This window comes from Myotis lucifugus, unplaced genomic scaffold (assembly GCF_000147115.1).
Source record: "Myotis lucifugus unplaced genomic scaffold, Myoluc2.0 scaffold_513, whole genome shotgun sequence".
Lineage (NCBI taxonomy): Eukaryota > Metazoa > Chordata > Mammalia > Chiroptera > Vespertilionidae > Myotis > Myotis lucifugus.
The window spans coordinates 615,981-639,663 of NW_005871561.1; the positions used below are offsets into that span (position 1 = coordinate 615,981).

Below are 23,683 nucleotides of genomic sequence, written 5' to 3' on the forward strand. Positions count from 1 at the left end.
CTCAGCTGGTGGCCAGCCGGGGGTGGGGGGACTTCAGAGGCACTGATTCCCCAAGCTAGCAATCAGATGCTACCTCCTATTTCAGAAGAATGTGTTTTGGTTCGTGCTTTGAATCAAACCAGCCAGCTTTCTGATTTTTCTCCAATACTGTTAAAGTGAAAAAACTGGAATCTTTAAAAGAGATAAGGAAAAAGCATCAAGTTTCTGCTTCTGGCTAGAAACAAAACCGGTCTCAGCTGATAAGGCTGGAGCACACCAAGGTTTCCTGAGCCTTTCTCTGTTGAGCACTGACCTAACATGGCCTCACCTAGTAAGGCTGTTACACACGGGAGGAGGACGCAGGAGAGAGGGAATGGGCACTTTGCTGCTGGTGGGGAGCCCTGGCTTCTGGGGCTACACAAGGGGTCTTGGATATGTCCCTTCGTCTTCAGCTGGGGAAGAAACAAGCCCCTAAAGGTAAGCCTTTGAGCAATGTAACAGCTCCCAGATTGAGGCATAGATGTGGGTACCCGCGTGCACTCACCCAGAGACTGCGCTGGAGCAATCGCCAACACACTGGACACTAGGCCACAGGTGCCTTCCAGGCGGGACCACAGGGAGCCTCGGCCACCGACTGCCCGGCGCTGCTGGTGGCTGCACAGTCGGGCTGAGAGATGCCGCCTGTAAGGCTGCAGTGACAAGCATCGTCTGTGAGGAAATCTCCTTTGTTATTTTTGGAAAGTATTTTATTACTGCATGTTTCTGTCCACGTCTGTGAATGGGAGTCTGACCAGCACGTGAGCTGCAGTCGTCACAGTGGCAAGAGTATGACAGAGACCCGGTGACAGCGGCTCCCAGGTACGGTTGCACCGGAGTTCAACCAGAGCAAATGCCAAACAAACAGTACGAGAAGTGTACTTTTTAAGAAATTAATTTATTTGAGTTATTTTTGAAATATAAAAATTGGTTGTATTTTTTAAAGCTGTAATTCTTGTAGACATTCTGTGGTTAAAAATTTGTGCTTATTAAAAATGGTCATTTATGTTTTGCACTTCAGCTTTATGAAAAATAAAGTTTCTCTGGGAAGGTGACATTTGGCTTCTTGATCACAGGAGGGAGTTCTCTCGCAGGACGAAGGTCCCTGGCTGAGGCTCCCCAGGAGGCTGCGGACCCTAGGCTCTCCCACCTGCCCAGCTGAAGGGCGAGGACCACTGCGGCCTGGGGCACCTCTACGGGCACGTCTGACTGAGAATTCTGAGCCAAAGCACAGAGCAGAGGGTCAGGTTTCCCTCTGCAGTTGTAAGGTCGTGGTTCAGTTTCCTTTGCTGTCCCACCGGGGAACACGCGACAAGCTTGGGTGTTTCTTAGCTGCTGCAGTGAGTCAGGAAGCCCAGTAACTACGAGAAGGGAAGTAAAGGTCCTGGAATCATTCCATTAGCTCTGCCCTACCCACTGTCCCAATGAATGAAGGCTAAGTAGGATTCATTTTTACAGAATAACTATAACAGCTGTGAGAAAGTGAGGTTTAGATTTATACTCCTTAATAATTGGTCCCAGAATTACTAACGGTGGGGCTTAAGCAGATTTTGATTTGTGAAGATAACATGAGAAAAGTCCCAAAGAAACCTCTGCGGAGAGCACCCAGAAGCTGACCAGGTCCTGTGTGGGGTGGTGCTTCTCCTCAAGGGCCCTGTGTCCTTGGTCCTGACGCTCCCGCGGTGGGGCAGGTGCGGCCGGTGGCTCCTCTAAAAGCCCGGCAGGCCGGGCAGAGGGAAGAGAGACGCGAAGCTCTCCACCTCCTCCCGGAGGGCTCGGGCGGCCCCACGGTGCCGCTCATCCCCTGCTAGCTTCTCCTTGAACTCCTTCAGGCTGGCCTTGTCCCCAGCGTCCTTCTGGATCTGCAGAGTCAGTTCTATCCCTGTGTGGCACATAAATGAGTCCTCTGGGACCAGGAGACACACCCAAGACCCAGATAGCCCAGCTGGGGGTGACAGCCGGAGGGGTTCATGTTCACCCCAGAAATGATTCTTGTATGCACCCTCCGTGAGCAGGACAAGTTTACAAAGGTTTCAGATCAATGGTTTGCTAAGTGATTTCTGCTGTTGCCTGTCCCCAACACTCAGCCTTGACACAGAAGCGTCCCTCAGTGGCTGGGTCGCCACTGTTCAGAGACTCCATACACACAGTATGAGGTGTCAAACTTCCAAATCGATATCCTTACCTTTGTGAATAAAGTGGGCTACTTTCCGGAACTCTGTTTCCAGAAGTCCTCGGGATGTCAGTGCTGGGGTCCCCAGTCGCAGCCCACTGGGCCGCAGGGCGCTTCTGTCACCTTCAACAGAAACAGGCTCTGAACCTGGGCCGCACTCAAACTCACCTCTGACCACTGTGCGTTGAAAAGGGACCCTTGGGCAAAAGAACAGGCCTGCAGATGCCAGTGTGTCTGGTGAGACGGGCACCGACTCCCACGGGACAGGCAGGAGCAAGGCGCAGGCAGCGGCACACTGAGGGCTCTGCTTTAACAGTAAGAAAGTCACCTTCTGTGACGTGGCCTTTGCTCCTAAAAACGAGGCCAGCCTCTGGGTTTGGATTGCATCACCATCCTCGTTAACAACCTACCGAGAGCCAGCCTGCTTTCCAGCGACCCGGCCTCCCTCCCTGAAAAGCCTTCTCACTTCTCAGCACCCCCTCGCCCGGTCCTGGCTGGAGCCGGGCGAGGCAGCCCAGGAGAACCCCCGCTGAGCTCCCACCCGCCACGGCACAGGCATTCCCCGAGCATCTGAGCCAGGTATCACAGCTGTAACAGCCCGGAAGTGCAGACAAGTGTGGAAGAGAAGAGCGAGGAGGATTCGCACCTGGGCAGGTGTTCTTGTTGCAAGCAATAGAACAGGCTTCTAGCACCTTCTCAGCCCGGCCACCATCTGTGCCTTTGGAACGGAGATCCACGAGGATCAAATGGTTGTCAGAACCACCTGGAAGCCAAGTTGGACATGTAAGGATGCAGATGGTGACTCCACGCGAGCGGGGGAATTTCTCTGTCCTAGGAATGGGCTGGGAGGACGGGGGCTGAAGCAGATGGGGCAGACAGTGAGCCCCACCATGTGTCCTGGAAGGCTTCACTTGCCTCAAGGAAAGACGCTCAGGACCCGAGAGCTGAACAGAAAGGGCCGAGTGGTGTAGGGTGCTCGGCGATGCTGAGGCTGAGGCTGAGGGGAGAATGACCAGCCTGCCCACTGCAAAGACCCAGCCACCGGCTGCCCGGCAAGGGCCTCCGCTGCCTGGGAGGGCGGCTCACTCAGTGCCGCTCAGGATTCCGCCTTCTCTGACACATCACCTGGGCAGTCCCCACCCGTCTCTGAAGCCAATCTTCAAGCTCCCTCCGAGGCAGCAGGGGTGGTCCCGTTTATGAGACAGCGGGTACCCGCTCCCGCTGCTAAGCACGTGTTGGGCGCCAGCACTACTAGCTGTCATATCTGATCTCTACTCCTGCGAAGGGGATCGTAGCAGAGTGGTGCAGGTGAAGATGGCGAGGCGACAAGAACATTCTGCAACTGGCCCAAGCGCCCAGAAATCTTCCAACTACAGTACCCGGATCTTTCCACTTTGAACTCTCATTAATACCAAGTCACTGACTTGGGCAACAGCTGTGACTTCAAAGATGCCACAAACCAAGTCAGTGCTTAGCTCTGGACCTCACAGCCCAAAGCTTAAGGCACAGTCCCCACAGCCTCCCACTTTCTGGCCATGGCTTTAGGCAGGCAGCTCAGCATTGTGGAACCTCAGATGCCCATCTGTAACCTAAGACCAACAATATGCAAGGCTGTCGTGAGGTTTAAATAAAGGCCTGTGAATCGTGCTTGGCTAGCGCCAGGCAGGTTGGTACCCAGATATGCTGGCTGCCATCACAGTGACCATGACCTGCTTCAGTCTTCAGAGCAGAGTGAATGAGGGGTGAGGACAGGCCAGGAGCTCAGGAAGTGGGGGACTCACAAGAGGCTCTGAGCAGCAGGGCTGTGGGGGGTGCCTGTATCAGATGGAGTTTGGCCTAAATCCTGGTAATGCCAACCAAGCCTGGCTCCCGACCAGCATCACCTGGGAGCTGGCTGGAGGCAGAGCCCGCCCAGGCCTGCATTAATATGCACATCCACGTTTGAGAAACAGTGACTTAGAGAACCTGGAAGGTCACAGGCCAGACAGAACCCTGGGGCTTTCTTCCCGCAAGATGTGGAGGAGGGAGGAGAACGCAAAGAAAGGAAGTGAAGGAAAGAGATGCTTCTCAGAGAACATGGCTGAGAACATGGCATTTGCCCAGCTCAGCTGCTCACCGGCCTAGTTGGGAGCCCGCTCCTCAGACAAGGGCCTGTAAAGGCAGCAGGCAGGGGCAGGCACCTGCATCCACAGGGGACCAGGACCCACCTTCCTGGGCCACCTCTGCTGGCACAGATGGCAGCCGGCGAGCCCAAGAAAGCTGCCCTTCCTCTCAGTAGCTAAGTACGCTCACTGCCTGCCAGCACCCGGGCCATGCTGCCTGCCAGCACCCGGGCCATGCTGACTCAGCCCGCAGGGACTGGGCAGGGACTGGGCACGGCTCACTCAGGGCCGCCATCTCTGAGTTAAGGCAAAGGCGAGCATAGCGGGGTCTGAACTCCCTGGCCTCCCGGCAGCTGGTCCACTGCACCGTGGCCCTTGGGGTGAGTGGGGTCAGTCCTGCAGACCATGCCAGGCACCGCTGTGGGGAAGGCCCTGGCGCTGCCACCCACCGCATGTGAGCGCAGTTCCCAGCCTCTCGGTGAGCTCAGGGACTCCTTAGGCCTCACTGGCCCAGCAGGGGAGGCAGCTGTCCCCGTGTGAGGAGGGGAAGGCCGCAGGGCACAGCAACGCCTCTGGAGGTGCCTGACTCATACCCTGCAGCCGCAGCCCAGGGCCCTGCTACAGCCACACCTGCCTGGATGAATCAGAAGCAGCAGGGTCACGGCCGAGGTGAGTGGGTGCCACCCAAGTTTCTGTTGTACCTGTTACTATTTTGTAGCCCAGCTCCGTCAGGGCCTCAGCCAGCGCCCTGCAGTTGGCCACCACCTGCTGCTGGTACACCCGGAACTCTGGAGTCATGGCCTGCTTCAGAGCCACGGCCACCCCTGCAGGGAGACAGTGGTCAGGAGACGGGACGGGGCAAAACACAGGCTGAGACTCAGAGACCTGGCTCTGCTCGGGCTTGTTTTCCGCTGTCACGGAAAGGGGTGGATGACATCCCCCAAATGACACATATTTCTGACCCTACAATGACCCGGCCACGCTGCCAGACATCTGTTTGAGGATGTGCTTTTGAGGCAGCCTTTCTCCCAGGCGTGGGAGTTTGGTGCTGGTAAGCTTTCACAGGAGAGCTGTTCTAAGTGAGGCAGAGCTTGCAGGCGGTCCTCTACGCTCCATGGATGAAAACGCTGCTTAAAGCTGGGCGTTGGTGCCAAATTACGCAGCCCTTTCAGATCAGATTCTAGGTGAGGGTGCAGGCCTGTGTTCAATCCTGCGGCTGCTTACGGGGCACAGAAATGGAGGAGAATGCAAAATGCACGTGCTGCGTCCCGCCAGAGGCTCCAGTCAGTGTGGCTGGAGGCTGGGCGATGCCATCCTCTGAGGGCGGAAGAAACTGCAGATGCTGAGCTTGTGGGTACAAAATGGGACAGGAAACCCCCGGGAGGTGCCGGGCCGCCCACTGCCTGGTGCCTGACCTCCCCGCTCTGCCCCCCTCCCTCTGGGGAACACTAGTGCTTCTCATGATACAGGTTAGACCTTTGTCCTGGGCTCTCCTAGCAACTGCTTTGTTCCAAAGAAGAGAGTGGAGTAACTGAGGTCGTCACAGGTTTTCTGAGCCGCTTGTACTGAGAGGGAATGAGTCAGGACTGCGTGCTGGGGTCCTGGAATCGGGCCCAGGAGCCACAGGTGCGGGCCCAAGGCCAGCGGTCCTAGGACCCGACACAGGTGCCCCTCCCCCACAGGTCAGGGGAGAGGCTTTTTGTCCTTGCTAGCCCCCTCCCTTTGCCATGTCTCTTCCAGCTGTCAAATCCTCCCCTGTTCTTAAAGAGAGCTCCACACAGACCGGCCGGGCTCGGCTTCCCCGAGGGCGGCCACACGTGTCCCTGCCTTGTGACAGTCCCGTTTCCCTGGGCTTCCTTGTTAGCATCTCCTAGACGGGGGCATTCCTCTCGTTTCTCCCCAGCGTGGAAGTCCTGGCACGACTCTGGTGGGTAGGTGGGGGGGAGTCGGGGCCACAGCGAACAGAAGGGGGGCTGGCGGCACGGGGGCTGCTGTGGGTGAAGGGACAGCCTCCGAGGCTCGGGGTGGGTTTCTGGAGGTCCTACCAGCAATGGCGTGGTTGTGGGGCCCTCCCTGCAGCCCTGGGAACACAGCAGAGTTGATGAGCGACTCCAGGTTGTACAGGATCTCTTTGCCGGTTTTGGGGTCCGTGCTGCGCACTCCTGGATGAAGAAAAAGATCAGAACGGGAACCACCGATGGGCTGTTTTCTCTGCCTGGACTCAAACCCGGACTGCGGAGCTGTGGGCGCTCCTCCTGGAGGGGAGACCTGCATGACATGCTGTGGGCAGAGAGGGCGCTGGCTGCCAGGTGGGCAGCCTGCCCTTTCACAGATGGAATGAAATGACGAACATTTCCCTCCAAGAGAGAGAGACCCTCACAAAGAACACGCCCTGGGCACATCTCCTCAGAGAAGCCAGAGGGCGCTCTGCAGGATGACCACTCTGAGGAGACAAGGCTCATGTGGCTGGAGACGGACTACGCTCCCTGGGGAGGAGGTTACTAACCAGCACTAGGAGCACTGATGTGTGCAGAGCGGCTCTCAGCACTCTGCCTGCGTTAACCGTTACATCCTCACCGCAGCCGGCCAAGGCAGGCGCTGCTGCTGGTCCTGCCCGGAGCTGAGGGAGGGGCAGAGGCTCACCGCTGGCCCCAGCCCCGCGAGTCCAGCTGGCTGAGTCGGCAACCATCGCCCAGGCGGGAGGAGGGCGACCTGCCCCAGACACCTCAGCGCACGGAAAGGACCGCAGGGTGCAGAGGCGCCACTGTACACGGGTGGCCGGGCAGGGCCGGGGAGGAGCTGCTGACGGGGTTCGAGAGACCCCGTCTCCCGAGGGTGGCTTCTCTGCGGACGCCAGGCCCCTGCACAGGCCCACACGGCTCTCACATGTGGGAATCCCAAAATATGGGGGCTCCCACATACATGTGGGCTGGAAGCATCCCATTACTGGAGAGGGAAACTCCTTACTGCAGTGATAAACGCGCTATGACTTGTACGAGGCCTTACAGCTTGACTACTGGGAGTCTTTCTCTAGAAGGAACATGGCAAGTTCACCAAAGTAATTCTGTGCCGGCGCCCCTGGCTGCCTTGGCCAGCCGTGCACGTCTTCCTTCCCTTCCGGCACCTGCCGCACCAGGAGGCCGCCTGGCACGATGCCCTGCTCCTCCCCCAGGTCCGACAGCTGCGCTCCGGGCGGCTCTCCAGGTCCCCTGAACAGCTGTCATTACCCCTCATGTCTTCAAGGCACCCCAGGCCATAGTTTCCCCAGCCCCGTAAGCGGATGTGAACACCGAGGGGAGGAACCGGCCCCTCCCGCACGGCCGCCACACGGAGGAGCACACCTCGCCTGTAGAAGATCATGCCCGCGCGGCAGCCTCGAAGGGTCTTGTGGGTGGTGGTGGACACCACGTGGCAGTGTTCGAAGGGGGAGGGCACCACGCCAGCCGCCACCAGCCCGCTGATGTGCGCCATGTCGGCCATGAGATACGCCCCGTTGTCATCGGCAATCTTCCGCAATCGAGCGTAGTCCAGGTTTCGGGAGTAGCAGCTGGTTCCTAAGATGGCAAAAGTGACCCTGTAGTCAGAGATACCCACAGCCAACTGCGGCCGCGGCACGGTGGCCGCCGATCTGCACATCTGAAAGCCTGGAGACTTCTCCCTCCACAATCTGAGGACAGAAATGAAGGATGTTCTCGAAAAACATCTGGTGTCAAGGCAGCCACTCTGATCTCTGTCTCTTCCATGCCCTGGTGGTGGGGACGGCCCCCCACCCCCAGTCAGTCAGGGATTAACATTTCTAGATGCTTCTCCGGGAACAGCCTCGGACCTATTCCACCAGCGGCTTATTGTGGCAAAACGGACATCTGTTCTGAGAGAAGGGTACACTTAGACCCAAGAAGCTCAGCCATCCAGGCAGAAACCAGCAGTGAGCAGGACGGGGCGAGGACTGGGAGCTCCCACCGCTGCTTCCCGCCGTTCATCCCCTGCGGGCATGAGGCCCATCCCCTGCGGGCATGAGGCCCATCCCCTGCGGTCATGAGGTCCATCCCCTGCGGTCATGAGGCCCATCCCCTGCGGTCATGAGGCCCAGCCCCTGCGGTAATGAGGGCCATCCCCTGCGGTCATGAGGCCCATCCCCTGCGGTAATGAGGCCCATCCCCTGCGGTAATGAGGTTCTTCACCTGCGATAATGAGCCTCGGGTGGAAGAGGCGGGCGTTTTCCTCCAGCTGGTCGTAGTTGATGTAGCCAGTGTCGGGGTTCACCTGTGGGAAGCCATGGACACGCAGGCTCAGGCGCCTGCACCCTCCCCACAGGCCTCCCCCGGGACTGGCACTGGCCGTCAAGGATCAGGCGACTCCTTCCACCTGCCCAAAGCTGCCTGCTCCTCTCCGCCATGAAGACAGGAAGGTGCCCAGGCCAGGCTTGAGGGTGAGGTGGGGTACCCTCATGTGGCATGCCCCTGTGGTGCCGACAACCAAGTCTCACTCACAGACCCACCAAGCCCCGAGGGATTCCGGGAAAGTGAGCCCCGCCCCCAGGGGTCTCCTGGGATGAGAAGGAACTAGGAAGCCACTGCGGAGCAACAGGAGCGAGGCGAGCGAGCACCCCACATGCAGGTGCCGAGGGAGCGCCTTCAGGAAGGAGCCAGAGGGCCCACCAACGGCTCCTCAGTCGCAGCCCAGGGAGGCCCCAGAGAGAAAGTCGTGGGATTAGAAAGCCCCAGAGCTGACCTCACTCACTGCTTGTAAACCTAGGACATCCAAGACTCTAGATGCAGCTACCAGAACTAGGAACTGCATTTAGTGAGGCACTGGATGTAGGATCAAAAGCCAATTAAAAAGTCAATTATATTCGTATCTATGAGCAGCGAAAAACAGAAAATGAAATAAATCACTTATATCATTCATTAGTTTCAAAAGCCATAAAATATCTAACAAAAGATGTGCAAGACCGCTACCCGGAGCATTATTGAGAGAAATGTGAAAGCACTCAAAGTGACAGAATGAAGGCTGTGCGTGGGGAGGGCAGTGTGGCAGCAGGGCGGGCGGGCGGGGAGAGCCGGCTGGACAGGCTGCCGCCCAGGCGGTGCGGGGCTGCAGGGCAGCTAGGCCTGCCAACGCATGGCACGAGGTCAGCTGGATGCCTACCGCAGCCACCGCTGGCCTCCAGAAACCAATTCAATTCCAGATGGAGTGCAGATGGTAAGACAACTTTTCTCTTTTTTGGCAGCACATTTCTTAGTAAGTTCAACTTATTAAAGTTATGTTAAAGCATTTATGCTAACAGGAAGTAAAAATAGTCACAGGGGGCCGGTGTGGCTCAGGGGTTGAGGGTCATCCCAGGCACCAGGAGGTCAGGGTTTGATTCCCAGTCAGGGCACATGCCCAGGTTGTGGGCTCGATCCCCAGTGTGGGGCGTGCAGGAAGCAGCCGATCCGTGTTTCTTTCTCTTGGATGTTTCTATCTCTCTCTGAAATCAATAAAAACATATTTGAAAAAAAAATCTCAGGGGGTTACTGTAGGAAAGACTTAGGGGTGTGGGGGGCATGGGAGCCCTCGGGGAGGAGGTGGTGAGAAACTTCTCCTGTGGAAGCCCCACCCCATGGAGGGAAGGATTTGGGGTTAGGTGGTCACCCTTTCCAAATAAAAAAAATGCTTTCAGTTCAACACAATCACAGATGTGTGTGTGCAAGGTTCTGGGAACCAAGGAGTCATCTGGAAAGCAGGCTGAAAGACGATTTGTGGTTTTGTTGTATGTTTTGTTTTAAGGATGCAGCTGATTCTTTCTTAGTCACCTAAACTCAGCAAAGACACTATTAACTGAAAAATCAATGGCTGATCCACATTAAAAAAAATGGACATTCTATAAAATTTTAGAGGACATAATTACCCAAAAGAATCAGCTGCTACTCTCTCCCTGCACATTTTGCTTTTGAAACTTGTGGGATATTTTTTAAGTGTTTTTGTTTGTTTGTTTGTTTAAATTTCAAAAATTCGGCAATAAAACAGCTCCTGGAAGAATTCACAGGCATGTAACCAACTGCCCTGTGGCCAGAGCAGAGTGGAGGCCTCGGATGGAGGGAAGGAGCCCCTCCAGGCACAGGCCCAGCGGGAGGAGGTTCTAGTCGGGGGAGAGCGACAGCAGGTGCACGAGCCAGCTGTTTCTCCATAGAGATGGACGGCCTGGCCCAGGGGTGGGCGGAGCCTGGTGTGAAAGTCCCAGGGGGCAGGGCTGAAGGGCTGAATGGCTGGGCGAGAAAGCAGCCTGATGGGTAACAGTTGCTGCTGAAGGCCCATCAGGTTTGTGTCCTCCTGCCTGACCACCAAGGCCGGTGCCCACAGCCGCCCTCCAGCAGGTGAGCCGGCCAAGCTGGCCAGGGTCCCGGTCCCAGCCACTCCACACCCCACAGGCCCACCACTGGGCTGGCCTCTCGTGTGTCCATGGGACTGCAGCCTGCACAGTGCGTATCAAAGAGGGTGGCTGTGGGGGTAACTGGGGTGCAGCCCCAGGCTTGCTAATGCCAGGAAGACTTCAATAACAGCAGACATTGGGCTAAAGAGCAGGAGGCTCCCCAAAGGCCCCCCTGAAGGTTGAAGAACAAGCCCGTGGCTCCTCTGCCACCATGCTTTCCCTGGTGAAAGAAACCAGGAACCGGCTTTTGTGCTCAGTGCAAAGACAGAGCATTGTATTACTAATGTCCTGTTTCCACGTTCAAGGTCAGCACTGCCAGTGCAGACATCGTCACTGGAAACACCAAGGCTTTCCATGGAAAGCAACGAGCCAGCACGTGCACTCAAAGAGCATATGCCCTGGCCGGTAGCTCAGTAGGTCAGAGCATAGTCCTGATACGCCAAGGCTGCGGGTTTGATCTCTGGTCAGGGCACAAACAAGAAGCAACCAGTGAGTCACACGTAAGTGAAACAACAAATCGATGCCCCCTCCTCTTCCTCTCTCCCCTCAAAATCAATGAAAAAAAAAAAAAGCATATGTGCAATTGCTAGAACTGAGACAAAGGCTAATAAAACAGCAAACAGCCCTAGCCAGTTTGGCTCTGTGGATAGAGCGTTGGCCTGCGGACCAAGGTTCCCAGCTTCAATTCTGGTCAAGGGCATGTACCTTGGTTGCAGGCTCTTTCCTGACCCGGGCCCTGGTCAGGGCATGTACAGCAGGCAACCAATCGATGTGTCTCTCTCACATTGATATTTCTGTCTTTTTCTCTCTCTTCCACTCTCTAAAAATCAATGGAAAAATATCCTTAGATAAAACACACAACAAAACAAAACAGCAAACAATCAAGGATATGCAACAACGCTGAAAACGCCGAGAGAGAGATCGATGGCTTGTTTTTGCCTCCGGAACCGCCGACTGGGGATCCAGCCCCAACCGGGCATGTGCCCTGACCAGTTCGTAGGTCAACACTCAACTGAGCCACACCGGCCACGGCTTTCTTTCTTTCTTAAATATGTTTTTGTTGTTGTTAGTCCTCACCAGAGGATATTTTTCCCATTATTTTTCAGAGAGAGTGGAAGGGAGGGAGGAAGGGAGAAACATTACAGCGATGTGAGAGAGACACACCGACTGGTTGCCTCCTGCACGTGTCCCAACGGGGTGGGGACTGAACCCAAAACCCAGGTACATGCCCTTGACCAGGAATCGAACTGTGAGCACAGGCCAACACTCTAACCACGTAGCTCCAGCCAGGGCTAAATATGTTTTTATTGTCTTTTGTGTTTTTTGTTTGTTTTTAGAAAGAGAGGGGAAGGGAGAGGGGGAGAGAGAAACATCAACTGGTTTCCTCCTCATACTGCCACCAGGGATTGAACCCAAAACCTGCATATGTGCCCTGACCGGGATCACCTCTCAGTGTACAGAGGACACTTCACTGAACCACACGGTCCGGGCAGCTTGATTTTCTTAAAAGGATAACATTGTGTGTCTGATATTCAACCACGCGGAATAGTGCATGGCTGCCTTTGCTCTGATGGGACGTATGAAAGGAACCAGGGACGGCCCACTGAATACGCGCCGCGAGGAGAGAGTCCCGGGCACGAGGAGAATCAGGTGCACAGGGTGTACCATGAGCACATGGGCAAGTCACCTCTTTGTACCATCTCTCTACGCATCTCCACGGCGAACTCCCTGCGCCCCCTCAGGAGCCCACGGATCTCACATGCAGCTACACTTTTCTTTATTTAATTTAGAGAGGGAGGGGGAGAGACACTGATTGTTGTCCACCCATTCACGCACTATTGGTTGCTCCTGTATGTGCCCTGATTGGGGATGGGACCCTCACCCCTGGCATATCAGGATGATGCTCTAACCAACTGAACTACCCGGCCAGGGCCTGACATGTGTTTTTTTTTTTTTTTTACACGAAACTGTTTGTAATGACAAGAGCCCCACATAAACATGTGCTGGTCCCGCGATGGGCATCAGGCCTGGCTCAGGAGGCTGACGAGGTGCTGGTGGGGGCTGCTGGCGGCGGCGGGAGCTCCACTGCACCTGCTGTCACTAGGGGTCCAGCTGGGGCACCTGGTTGTTGGGAGCTGTCACTGCCCCTCGTTCTGGAGCAGCTGGCAGCCTTGCTGTGGCTGGAACCCCCTACGCAGTTGCCTCCCCAACCGCCCCCAGCCTGCCCTGTATGCCCGAGGAGTCCCCAGCGCAGGGAAATGACAGATGGTGAGAGTGGGGACTTCCCCTGGTGCCAGGTGAACAACTCATTCCTACTGGTGCAGCCACACACTGGCGGCTTCCTGAGGAGACAGACGGTGGGGCTGTGGAGAGAGGGGCACTCTTACCTTATAGGGCATAGATTCAAAAAAGATGGATGTAGCAGAGATTTTCTTCTTGTCCGTCATGAACCCGTGGGTCAGGTGGCCTCCGTCGGGCAGGTCCAGGCCCATGATGCGCCCGTGGGGTTCCACCAGGGCGGTGTACACTGCGAAGTTGGCAGGGGAGCCTGGACCGGGCAGACCAGAGGGCGTACAATTGCTTCTGCCCGTGCGGCACCTGGCAGGACCCCAAGCTCGGCCACTAGGCCATCCACCAGAAGTGGCCACCATATGGAACAGAGTGAGATGCTCCGTCTCCGACTCCATCAGGTTCAAATCTGTGTGGCTCCCATGGCCTTCAGGCTACCAGCCTGCTCCGGACATGCCGATCACTAGAGGACGTCTGCGGGGCCTCAACTCTGCTTTCTTAACATGGGTTTGAGGGTTAGGGCCCCATCTTCTCGATCGACAAATCTTTCCTTACTCCAAACTCCGAGTTTTGGCCTTTCAAAGTGTGGGGCACGCGACTTTGGACTGGAAACAATGCTGCATTCCTCGAGCCCCCAGAGGTCCCCCCACACCAACCCCTTTGAGAGTGAGGGAAGGGGCGGGTCAGACAGGGCACTATCCTCGAGGGGCGAGAAGAGCGGGAGCCAAGGACATGGAGAAAGACAACCGCGCCAGGAGGGGCTTTTCCTAGCTTTTGTGTACGGGCAGCCCTTCGTAGGCTCCGCCCCACGAACACTGGCCAGGCCTCCCTGGACCTGGTAGTTAGTTACCCGAGTAGGGCTGGACGTTGACCCCCCAGCACTGGGGGTCCAGACCGTAGACCTGCAGCGCTCGCTTCTGACAGAGGATCTCCAGCTCATCAACAAACTCAGTCCCGCCGTAATACCTGCGTGAGAAGAGCAGGAGACTTAGGCCGGCTCTGGCAGAGGCCAAAGAACCTCGCGCAGGACGGAACAGGAGTGCAGCCCTGGTGTGAAGCCACAGGACTCGCCTTCTCAGTGCCTGCTCCAACACTGAGTTAGTGTCTCCTCATCGACGAGGAAACTGATGTCAGCTGCAGGGCCAACCTCGCATGAGCATTGTGCTAAGTGAAACGAGCCGTTTCAGCACTGACTGCCCCCCTTACATAAGGTGCCAAGAGCAGTCACATCAGAGACAGAATGTGCAATGGTGGTTGGCCAGGGGCTGGGTGGAGGGAGAGGTAGAGGGTTTTTGCATTTCTAATAAAATTTTACTTCTCACTGAATAATAACATATCAAAATTTCTCATATATTTATGTTTTTTATTGGTATACATACTAATAATCATAATAACTCAATCCAGAAGAAATTTTTAACACTTAGGCCTTGTGGTCACAAAAAGCTTTGAAATTTTTTAAATTAAATTTTTTGAATTAAATGTGTTTACATTTTTAAATTATAATAAAAGTCACATAAAATTTACCATCTTAATCATTTTTAAAAAAATGTTTTTACTGATTTTTAGAGAAAGAAGAAGGGAGAGGGAGTGAGAGAGAAACATCGATGCTCCTGCATGCTCCCCCACGGGAACTGAGCCAGCAACATGGGCATGTGCCTCCACCGGGAATCAAACCAGCACCCTTTGGTGCATGGGACGATGCTCAACCAACTGGGCCACACCATCGTGACCATTTTTAAGCACACAGTTCAGTAGTGTTAAGTGCCTCATGTTGATAAGTACTCACATTGTTACACAGCAGATCTCTAGAACTTTTTTTGTGTGTGATTTTTTTTTTTTATGTTCTAGAACTTTTTCATCTTGCAAAACTGAAACTACACCCGCTGAACAACTCCCCATTTCTCCCTCCCCCAGCCCCTAGGAACCAACCATCTAGTTCCATTTCTATGGTTTGACTACTCTAGGGACCTCACAGAGATGGAATCATAAAGTATCTGACTTCTTGTGACCAGTTTATTTCACTTAGCATAATGTCCTCAAGGCTCATCCTTGCATCATGTGGTAGGATTTTCTTCTTTTTTTATTGTATGTACTAGAGGCCCGGTGCACGAAATTCGTGTGGGGGGGTGGGGGACCCCTCAGCCCAGCTGCACCCTCTCTCAATCCGGGACATCCCTCTTGCAATCCGGGACCGCTGGCTTAGGCCTGTGGGATTGGGCCTAAACTGGCAGTTGGACATCCCTCTCGCAATCTGGGACCGCTGGCTCCTAACTGCTTGCCTGCCTGCCTGCCTGATCACCCCTAACCCCTTTGCCTGCCTGATCGCCCCTAACCACTCTGCCTGCCTGCCTTATGCCCCTAACTACTCACCTGTCTGCCTGATCTCCTCTAACCACTTGCCTGCCTGCCTGATTGCCCCTAATTGCCTCTGCCTTGGCCCCTGCCGCCGAGGCTTAGTCCAGAAGGACGTCCGGAAGATCGTTCGGCTGTCCGGTCTAACTAGCATATTACGCTTTTATATTATAGATAGACCACCTTTGCTTATCTACCTGTCCATCAATGGACACTTGGGTTGCTCCCATATGTTTTTTTTTTAATTTTTAATTAAATCTTTATTGTTCAGATTACATTTGTTCCTCTTTTTTTCCCCCCCCATAACTCCCCTCCTCCCAGTTCCCGCCCCACCCTCTGCCCTCACTCCCCACCCACTGTCCTCATCCATAGGTGCACGATTTTTGTCCAGTCTCTTCCCGCATCTCCCACTCCCCTTTCCCCCCCAAGAATAGTCAGTCCCTTCCCTTTCTATGTCCCTGATTCATTATAATCACCAGTTCATTCTGTACATCAGATTATTTATTCACTTGATTCTTAGATTCACTTGTTGATAGATGCATGTTTGTTGTTCATAATTTGTATCTTTACCTTTTTCTTCTTCTTCCTCTTCTTAAAGGATACCTTTCAGTATTTCGTATAATACTGGTTTAGTGGTGATGAACAACTTTAGCTTTTCCTTATCTGTGAAGCTCTTTATCTGACCTTCAATTCTGAATGATAGCTTTGCTGGATAAAGTAATCTTGGTTGTAGGTTCTTGGCATTCATCACTTTGAATATTTCTTGCCATTCCCTTCTGGCCTGCAAAGTTTCTGTTGAGAAATCAGCTGACAGTCGTATGGGTACTCCCTTGTAGGTAACTGACTGTCTTTCTCTTGCTGCTTTTAGGATTCTCTCTTTGTCTTTTGCTCTTGGCATTTTAATTATGATGTATCTTGGTGTGGTCCTCTTTGGATTCCTTTTGTTTGGGGTTCTCTGTGCTTCTTGGACCTCTAAGTCCATTTCTTTCACCAGGTGGGGGAAGTTTTCTGTCATTATTTCTTCAAATAGGTTTTCAATATCTTGCTGTCTCTCATCTTCTGGCACCCCTATAATTCTGATATTAGTGCGCTTGAAGCTGTCCCAGAGGCTCCTTACACTATCTTCGTATTTTCGGATTCTTTTTTCATTTTGCTTTTCCGGTTGGGTGTTTTTTGCTTCTTCGCATTTCAAATCTTTGACTTGATTCTTGCGCTCCTCTGGTCTGCTGTTGGGAGTCTGTATAATATTCTTTATTTCAGTCAGTGTATGCTTAATTTCTAGTTGGTTCTTTATCACAACATCGAGGGTCTCATTAGTTTTCTTGAGGCTCTCATCAAGTTTATCGGCAGCTTCTAGCACATTATTGAAAGCCCTCAAAATTGCGTTTTTTAGCTCTGTATCCTCCATTCCTGTCATGTTTTTTTGTCTCCGCATTTTTTATGCTTTCTTGGTGCACCCCCTAGTGGTCTTTGTGCGCAGTCTTGTTCTAGTTAAGCCTTGATTGTTGTAGTTAATACTAGAGGGATTTGACCACCAGGCCGACTGGCTGTGAGAATCAGCTGTGTCTGCCGTGGGAAAACTTCTGTCCTCTGGAGAGGTGCTAATCTAGCCTTTGCCTGAGGCTATCCGGCAAATGGCTCTGCGCAGGGCTTGGGCGGGGCGGGTCGCAGGGGATCAACAGGGCGGGTGGAGGGAGCAGTTATGGCTGCTCTCAGTCTCGTTCCCAGAGGCTCTGCTTCTCAGAACCCCAGCAACCGCTACAAACCTCGGAGAGAAAGCTGCCCTCACGTTCCAACTGATGCCAGACAATCCCGCTTCTCCCATTTGAGTCTGAGACTCCCTCCTGATTGAAAACGACAACTGCGCCCTCAGCCACCAGCCCGCTCTGCGCACGCACCTCCACACCTTTGTATTTTCCACACTGCGCCTCCTCTGAGCCTCGGAATGCTGTTGTCTTTCCTTCTAGTTGAAGAGTCTCTCCTCAGCCAGCTTTCCTGTGGTTCTGGGTGATGTCCGTTCCGCTTTTAGTTGTATTTTTGAAGTGGTTGTTTGCGGCAGCAATCTCCGGTGTTTACCTATGCCGCCATCTTGGTTCAGTCTCTCCCATATGTTGATTACTGTGACTAATGCTGTTATGAACATGGTGTACAAATATCTGTTTGATTCCCTGATTTCAATTCTATTGGAATATATACCCAGAAGTGGAATTGCTGGATCATATATTTTTCATTTTTTGAGGAACCTGCATACTGTTTTCCACAGTGACTGCACATTTTACATCCCTACCAACAGCGCACAAGGGCTACTCCTCTATATTCTCACCAACACTTGTGTGTGTGTGTGTGTGTGTGTGTGTGTGTGTTTCTATAGTAGCCGTTCTAATGGGTGTGAGGGAATAGCTCACTGGGGTTTTGATCCGCACGTCCCTGATGTTCAGTGATGTTGAGCACCTGGTTCATGTGCTTGCTGGCAGGAGTTACAGTTTAATGGGTACAGAGTTTTGTTTATGCAAAATGAAAAAGTTCTGGAGATGATGGTGGTGATGGTTGCACCATATTGTGAATGTGCTTAATGCCACTGAACTGCACACTTAAAAAGGAAAATTTTCTATTATGTATATTTTACCACAATAAGGAAAAAGATGAATGAGGGGTTTTACTCACAATAAGGCAGATTAGTAGGAAACTAGGAAAGTTCCTTGGCAAGTGGGCTGGGGAAACTGAGGCAGAGAGCTGAACAAACTGGCCAGCAATTCCCAGCAGATACAGACGGTCGGCAGGGCAGAGCCCTGGGTGACTAGCAATGGGCAAAACTGGTGCGGACCTTGCCCCAGGGTGGCCTTTCCTCCCCTGGCATATTGCTGGTCATGCAGTTTAAACCCCTTGCCCTGGGGCTGACCAATTAGTGGAGCCACGACCCTGAAAGGGTTTAATTCCTCCCCTAAAAGCCCAGCCTTTAAACCCTCCAGGAGGGACCCAGCCTGCACTCTCCCTCCCAGGAGCGCGCCCATGCCTTTCCCTTCCCCTCTACCCGCCGCAGGCGGGCACCTCCTACACTCCATGGGGTCCCCACCAGGGGAGCAATGGGCAGCCGCAGCTCGTGCCAGGCTCACCCTCCGATCTGATCCTGTCTCCAGGGCCCCCTTTCTCTGACTTCTTAGTGAACCAGAGCACCCCACCCTGGCTCTCCTGCTGCTTCTACCCCAGCCCCCTCCTTGTTGCACTGCCCCAGCTTTAATAAACATCCTCTCAAAGTCACCTGGACTCATGGTGTGACGTCTTTCCTGCACCAGGTCAAGAACCACACACTCCGGCCGGCCCTAGGCTCAGCCCCCTTTCCGGTAACAACACTTCTGATGTCAAATGTGAGGGGGTTTTTCCTCACACCATCCAGTTCTGACACCAACCAACCATCCTACAATTCAATTCAGCTTTGACTGACCAGCTGGGGCAGCCCAGCCCCTGAGGCCAAGGGCTCAGCCCCCCAGGCCGTCCCACTTCAGAGGCTGTCACATGGCTGGTCCCCAGGTTGCTCACTTCTGTCTGACAAACTATGGGATTCCTACAACCCTCTCACGTTCAATAACTCACCAAAGTGACCCATGGAACTCAGGACAGCACTTCACTTACTATCACTGGCCAGATGCATGGGGCACGGTGCGGGGAAGGGGTTGGCGCTCCCGGGCCCTCCAGGCCGGCCCCTCCCAGCACCTCAACCGTGCACCGCCTGGGAAGCTCTGCAAACCTCACCGCACGGGGTTCCATAGGCTTCCTTATGAGGTGACTGACCAAACCACTGGCCAGTGGTGGTGACTCGGCTTCAGCCCTCTCAGCATGCCTTGGTCTTTCTGGCACCAGCCCCACCCTGAAGCCGTCTAGAGGCCCACCAAGGGTCACCTCTTAACATAAACTCAGGTGTGTTCATTATGAATAAGACATCCTATCACCAGATTCCAAGAGTTTTAGGAGCTCAAGCGCCAGAAACCAGGGACACAGAGCAGATGTTTCTTATCAAACCACAACTGGAAAGCATCTGGATCCAGGCCCTGCCCCACTACCTGTGTGCAAACTTGAAAAGTCACCGAATCTTAGCGAGTCTTCGCTCTCCCATCCTTACAGCATGGAGCACAGCCCCCCTCTCCCTACAGGGCGGCCATGAGGATCGAATGAGATATTAGTTGTGAAAACAGCCAGTGACCTCTGACCTCCTCAAGGTACAATGCAAAAGCTAGTCATTCACAGCAGAAGAAACACAAGCCCTTACTGTAGGGTGCGGCTATAGGGTTAAGCCTCAGACTGACCTGTGGGCAAAGCCACAAACAAGTCCCAGCTTAGAGGGCACAGTTCTCTTAGCATAATTAGGCTTGACCTTATGACGCTCCCTAGATCTTATCTGGGTAGCTAATGGGCTGAGGGAGATGCAGCAAGTGCTGCCAAAACAAGTGAAACTCACAAGAACGCTGTAACTATGGTGACCACTACCTTGTTTACCTCTGGCTATAAAATAAAGGCTCAGCTTGCTGTCGGGATCTCTCTCTGTGGCCTCAGCCAGGCACAGGAAGATCTACCTAGACCCAGTTTATTCTCTCTCTTCTTCATCCTTTGCCGCCCCCCCTCAGGCTTGTGAACCCTTGGCTGAGGTGGCTCGGCACACCTACTCCGGTGTCTGGCCATTCTACAGAGAGCTGCAGAGTAAGTACCCCAGGGTAGAATGCGTTCAACCCCAGGGCGACCCTTCTTTTTCTGTGTCCTTTGGGACACAAAAATACAAATTTGCAAAACCACATGTCAGATGCTGTAACCATCACTTTGTCTGGTGATGACTGTAAGAGAGGTAACTTCTCTGGGTTCTCCAGGTGAAGGAGTTGACCCAAATCACTGCCCGTGTCAATCCAACACTTATACGCAGAAACGCTTCCGGCGGCAGGTTCAGTGTCCACTTCTGAAGCCGCGTTGATTACTCACACGCAACAGCCCCCTCCCCTAGCATCACTCAGAGTACTTGCTGACCTTGTTCTAGAGGCTCACCCACAGTTCAGCAGCTCCGCACTCCTCTATAGGGTCTGGCCTGCTCGTCAGGAAAGCCGCGCAGGGGCTGTTAGTGACCCTGAGCGTCGCTGCTCTGGAACACGGCGCTGTCACAGGGCCCGCACACAAGGTGTGTCGGACGCAGGCGTGGACAGGAGCCTGCGGGGCCTGCACGCTGCAGACTCGGTGCCTCGCCCACCCGCCGGAAGCAGCGCTCAGAGAGCATTCACATACCTCTGGCCAGGGTACCCCTCAGAGTACTTGTTATTTAAGCAAGAGCCCAGGGCCTCCAAAACTGCTCGGCTGGCGAAATTCTCTGAGGCGATCAGCTCTAGTCCAACCCTCTGCCGGTTACTCTCCTTCTTAATGATGTTGTAAACCTGGAGAGAAGAAAACAGACGTAAACATTTGGACCTCTAAGCTCAACATTCTACTCTGATCACAGCAATGACTGAGGAAAGAGAAGAGCCACTGTTAAAGCGCCATATTTTGCCCTCAGAGGTTGACCATAACCCAAAAAACCAAACTCAGAATATACTTAAAATAAGTATCTCACCTAATTTTTAATTCTATACCATCTTATCTTTAGTTTTACATTTCACCAAGTTTTCCCTTCCCTGATTCCTTGCTTCTCTTCTTTAAAATAAGCTTCCTTGCTGAAACCGGTTTGGCTCAGTGGATAGAGCGTCGGCCTGTGGACTGAAAGGTCCCAGGTTCGATTCCGGACAAGGGCATGTACCTTGGTTGCGGGCATATCCCCAGTAGGGGGCGTGCAGGAGGCAGCTGATCCATGTTTCTAACTATCTCTCTCCCTTCCTCTCTAAAAAATCAATAAAATATATTTAAAAAATAAAATAAAATAAGCTTCCTTAAAAGATGGTTAGGCCAGGCTGGTGTGGCTCAGTGGTTGAACACTGACCTATGAACCCAGGAGTTCACAGTTTAATTCCTGGTCAGGACACCTGCCTGGGTTGTGGGCTCCATCCCAGTAGGGAGTGTGCAGGAGGCAGCCAATCAATGATTCTCTCTCATCATTGATGTTTCTATCTCCCTCTTCCTTCCTCCCTGAAATCAATAAAAATATATTTTTAAAAGTACATTAATAAAAGATGCTTCTTGGTGTCTAAATGTACTCCTCTGAACTGTAAGAAAGGGTCAAATCTCAGTGACCTTCCCCGTCCCTCCAGAGCATCCAGCACAGAGCTCTGCACTTTGCAGAAACACAGACATCCTTATCCTTATCCCGGAAGGGCTCTTAGCACTTGCCAACCGCTGCCTCTAAGTCTGGCACTCATACTAACTGCAAGGCTGTTCTGAAGGAAGGGCACTTGGGATTAGAACGAGAACGTACACAAGGCACTGGGATCTAAGGACACCCACGAAGACCCCACAGCCTCACCTCGATGTCGCTGTCTTTCAGGGGCTGCGCCAGCATTTTGTCATGCGAGGCCCACAGGTCAGCATCCTTGGGAGCCCTGCTCACCGCAGTCGCCATTGCACTGGTTCAAAGTTGCCTCAAAATGGAAGAACTTCCAACATTAATTTTAGTCAAAGCTCAACGCAACCTGTTAGTTCTCTGAGTATCGACACTATTAGCCCCTCCCTCAACTGCTTGGTAAACATGAAAATAGTCTATTACAAAACCACCACGTGGGACTTCTGGTTCCGCTCGGAACTGTGGGTGTCAGCTTGTTATCCAGTTAGCGATGAGAGCCACCCCCACTCCCTAGGAGGCCTGACCCTGCGGACAAAGCCCTGCTGCCTTAACGCAACTAACCTTTCCTGCTATGGCTTCTCTCTCCAACTAAACTAACTTCCTGGAAGGCAAGGGCTGTGTGCTACTTTCATTTTTTAAAATCTCCCACAGAATTCGGTGCGGACACACATGAAGTAATATTTGCCTGAACAATGAATTACTTAAGTGTCATTTTTTCCATTTTTCAAGTAATGAAAACGAGGCTCAGAGAAGCAAAGCCTCTTAGCCCGTGGCCGCACAGCAAACAGGCCATGAAGGTCAGACTCGGAACCCCAAGTCATGTGCTCTTTTTACCCACAGGGTTCCTGGGGAAACTGCATGTTAAAGCACGCACTGGCTTAAATACAGACTGCCCTGCAAGAATTATAGATAGAAAAAAAAAGAATTATAGATCAATATTTTTCAACAGAAAACTGCATCCCATCAAAACGCTGGAAAATGTATGTTTCTACAAAGAACAAGAATTTGTGATCTGTGGCATCTCCCCTGGTGTGAAAGTTTAAATATTTACAGGAACCAACCTCCCCTAATCAACAAACAGTCGTCAGCTTTTCAGCAGCGTTCCAGTAATTTGGTAAGCTTTCATCTAAAAGGATTCATGGAGCCTGGCCGGTGTGGCTCAGTGGTAGCACGTCAGCCCATGCACTGAAGTCTCGGGTACGATTCTCCATCAAGGGCACATACCTGGATTGCAGGCCGACCCCAGGCCCAGTCGGGTGCTTTTGGGAGGCAACCAATCGATGTGTCTTTCTCACATCCGATGTTTCTCTCTCTCTCTCCCTCCCTCCCTTCCACCCTCTTTAAAAATCAATGAAAAAAATATCCTTGGGCAAGGATTAACAACAACAACAACAACAATAATAATAAAATAAAAATAAAATAAAATGATTCACCGACAACTATTTATTCAGGCCTCTCTGTGCTGCCATGGCATTGCTGTTGGGAACACAGTTGTGAACACAGCAGACTGGGTCCTGCCGTCAGGGCCTTCCCTGGTGCGGAAGGTGAGTAGCAAACTGAACAAGTGTACTAAACGCAGACGGATAAAATGAGGAGAGCCAGGAAGGACGGGAGCTGGGTGCTGGGGCGAGCAGGGCTCACGCTGGAGCTGAGGCAGGGGCCTACCCTAGGAGAGGGCGTCTAGATTAAGAAAGATCCAATCATGAGGAGAGAGCCCATCCCCAAAGAGTAATGAGATAATCTACACTAATAAAAGAGAAACATGGTAATTAGCGTATGACCGCTACCCTTTTCATTGGCTAATCAGTGAGTATATGCAAATTAACTGTCAGCCAAGATGGCAGCCGGCAGCCAGGCAGGTGGAAGCAAACATGAGGCTTGCTTGCTCCAGTGACTGCGGACTCCAACGTTCCCCGCCTAACTTGCCGGCCTCTCAGCTGCAACTCTAAGCAACTATGTACTATGTTGCAAATAAGAAGCTAAACAAAACCCCAGAAACCAGCCAGACTGAAAGCGAGCCAGACCGAAACATTGTATCGATGTTTTCAGCAGCGAGGCCTCAGAGCTAAAGCTGGGCCCGATAAAAAAAAAAAAAA

General features: G+C 53.0%; 1 protein-coding gene across 4 annotated transcripts; it reads right to left on the reverse strand.

Moving 5' to 3' along the window:
* Positions 1-707: 707 nt before the first annotated feature.
* SHMT1 (serine hydroxymethyltransferase 1) lies at positions 708-23,032 on the reverse strand. Of its 4 annotated transcripts, none has more exons than XM_023745083.1 (12): positions 23,021-23,032; positions 21,771-21,885; positions 20,606-20,751; positions 13,842-13,957; positions 13,090-13,250; positions 8,472-8,553; positions 7,632-7,844; positions 6,336-6,452; positions 4,992-5,114; positions 2,835-2,951; positions 2,201-2,311; positions 708-1,376 (listed from the first exon to the last, which is right to left on the reverse strand). In XM_023745083.1, exons 2-12 carry the CDS (start codon positions 21,864-21,866, stop codon positions 1,039-1,041), a joined length of 1,620 nt encoding a protein of 539 aa, XP_023600851.1. In that variant the 5' UTR covers positions 21,867-21,885; positions 23,021-23,032; the 3' UTR covers positions 708-1,038. The 4 variants fall into 4 exon arrangements, with proteins under 4 accessions (XP_023600851.1, XP_023600849.1, XP_023600848.1 ...); XM_023745081.1 differs by lacking the exon at positions 23,021-23,032 and adding an exon at positions 22,649-22,667; XM_023745080.1 differs by lacking the exon at positions 23,021-23,032 and having other exon boundaries at positions 21,771-21,921.
* Positions 23,033-23,683: the final 651 nt, after the last annotated feature.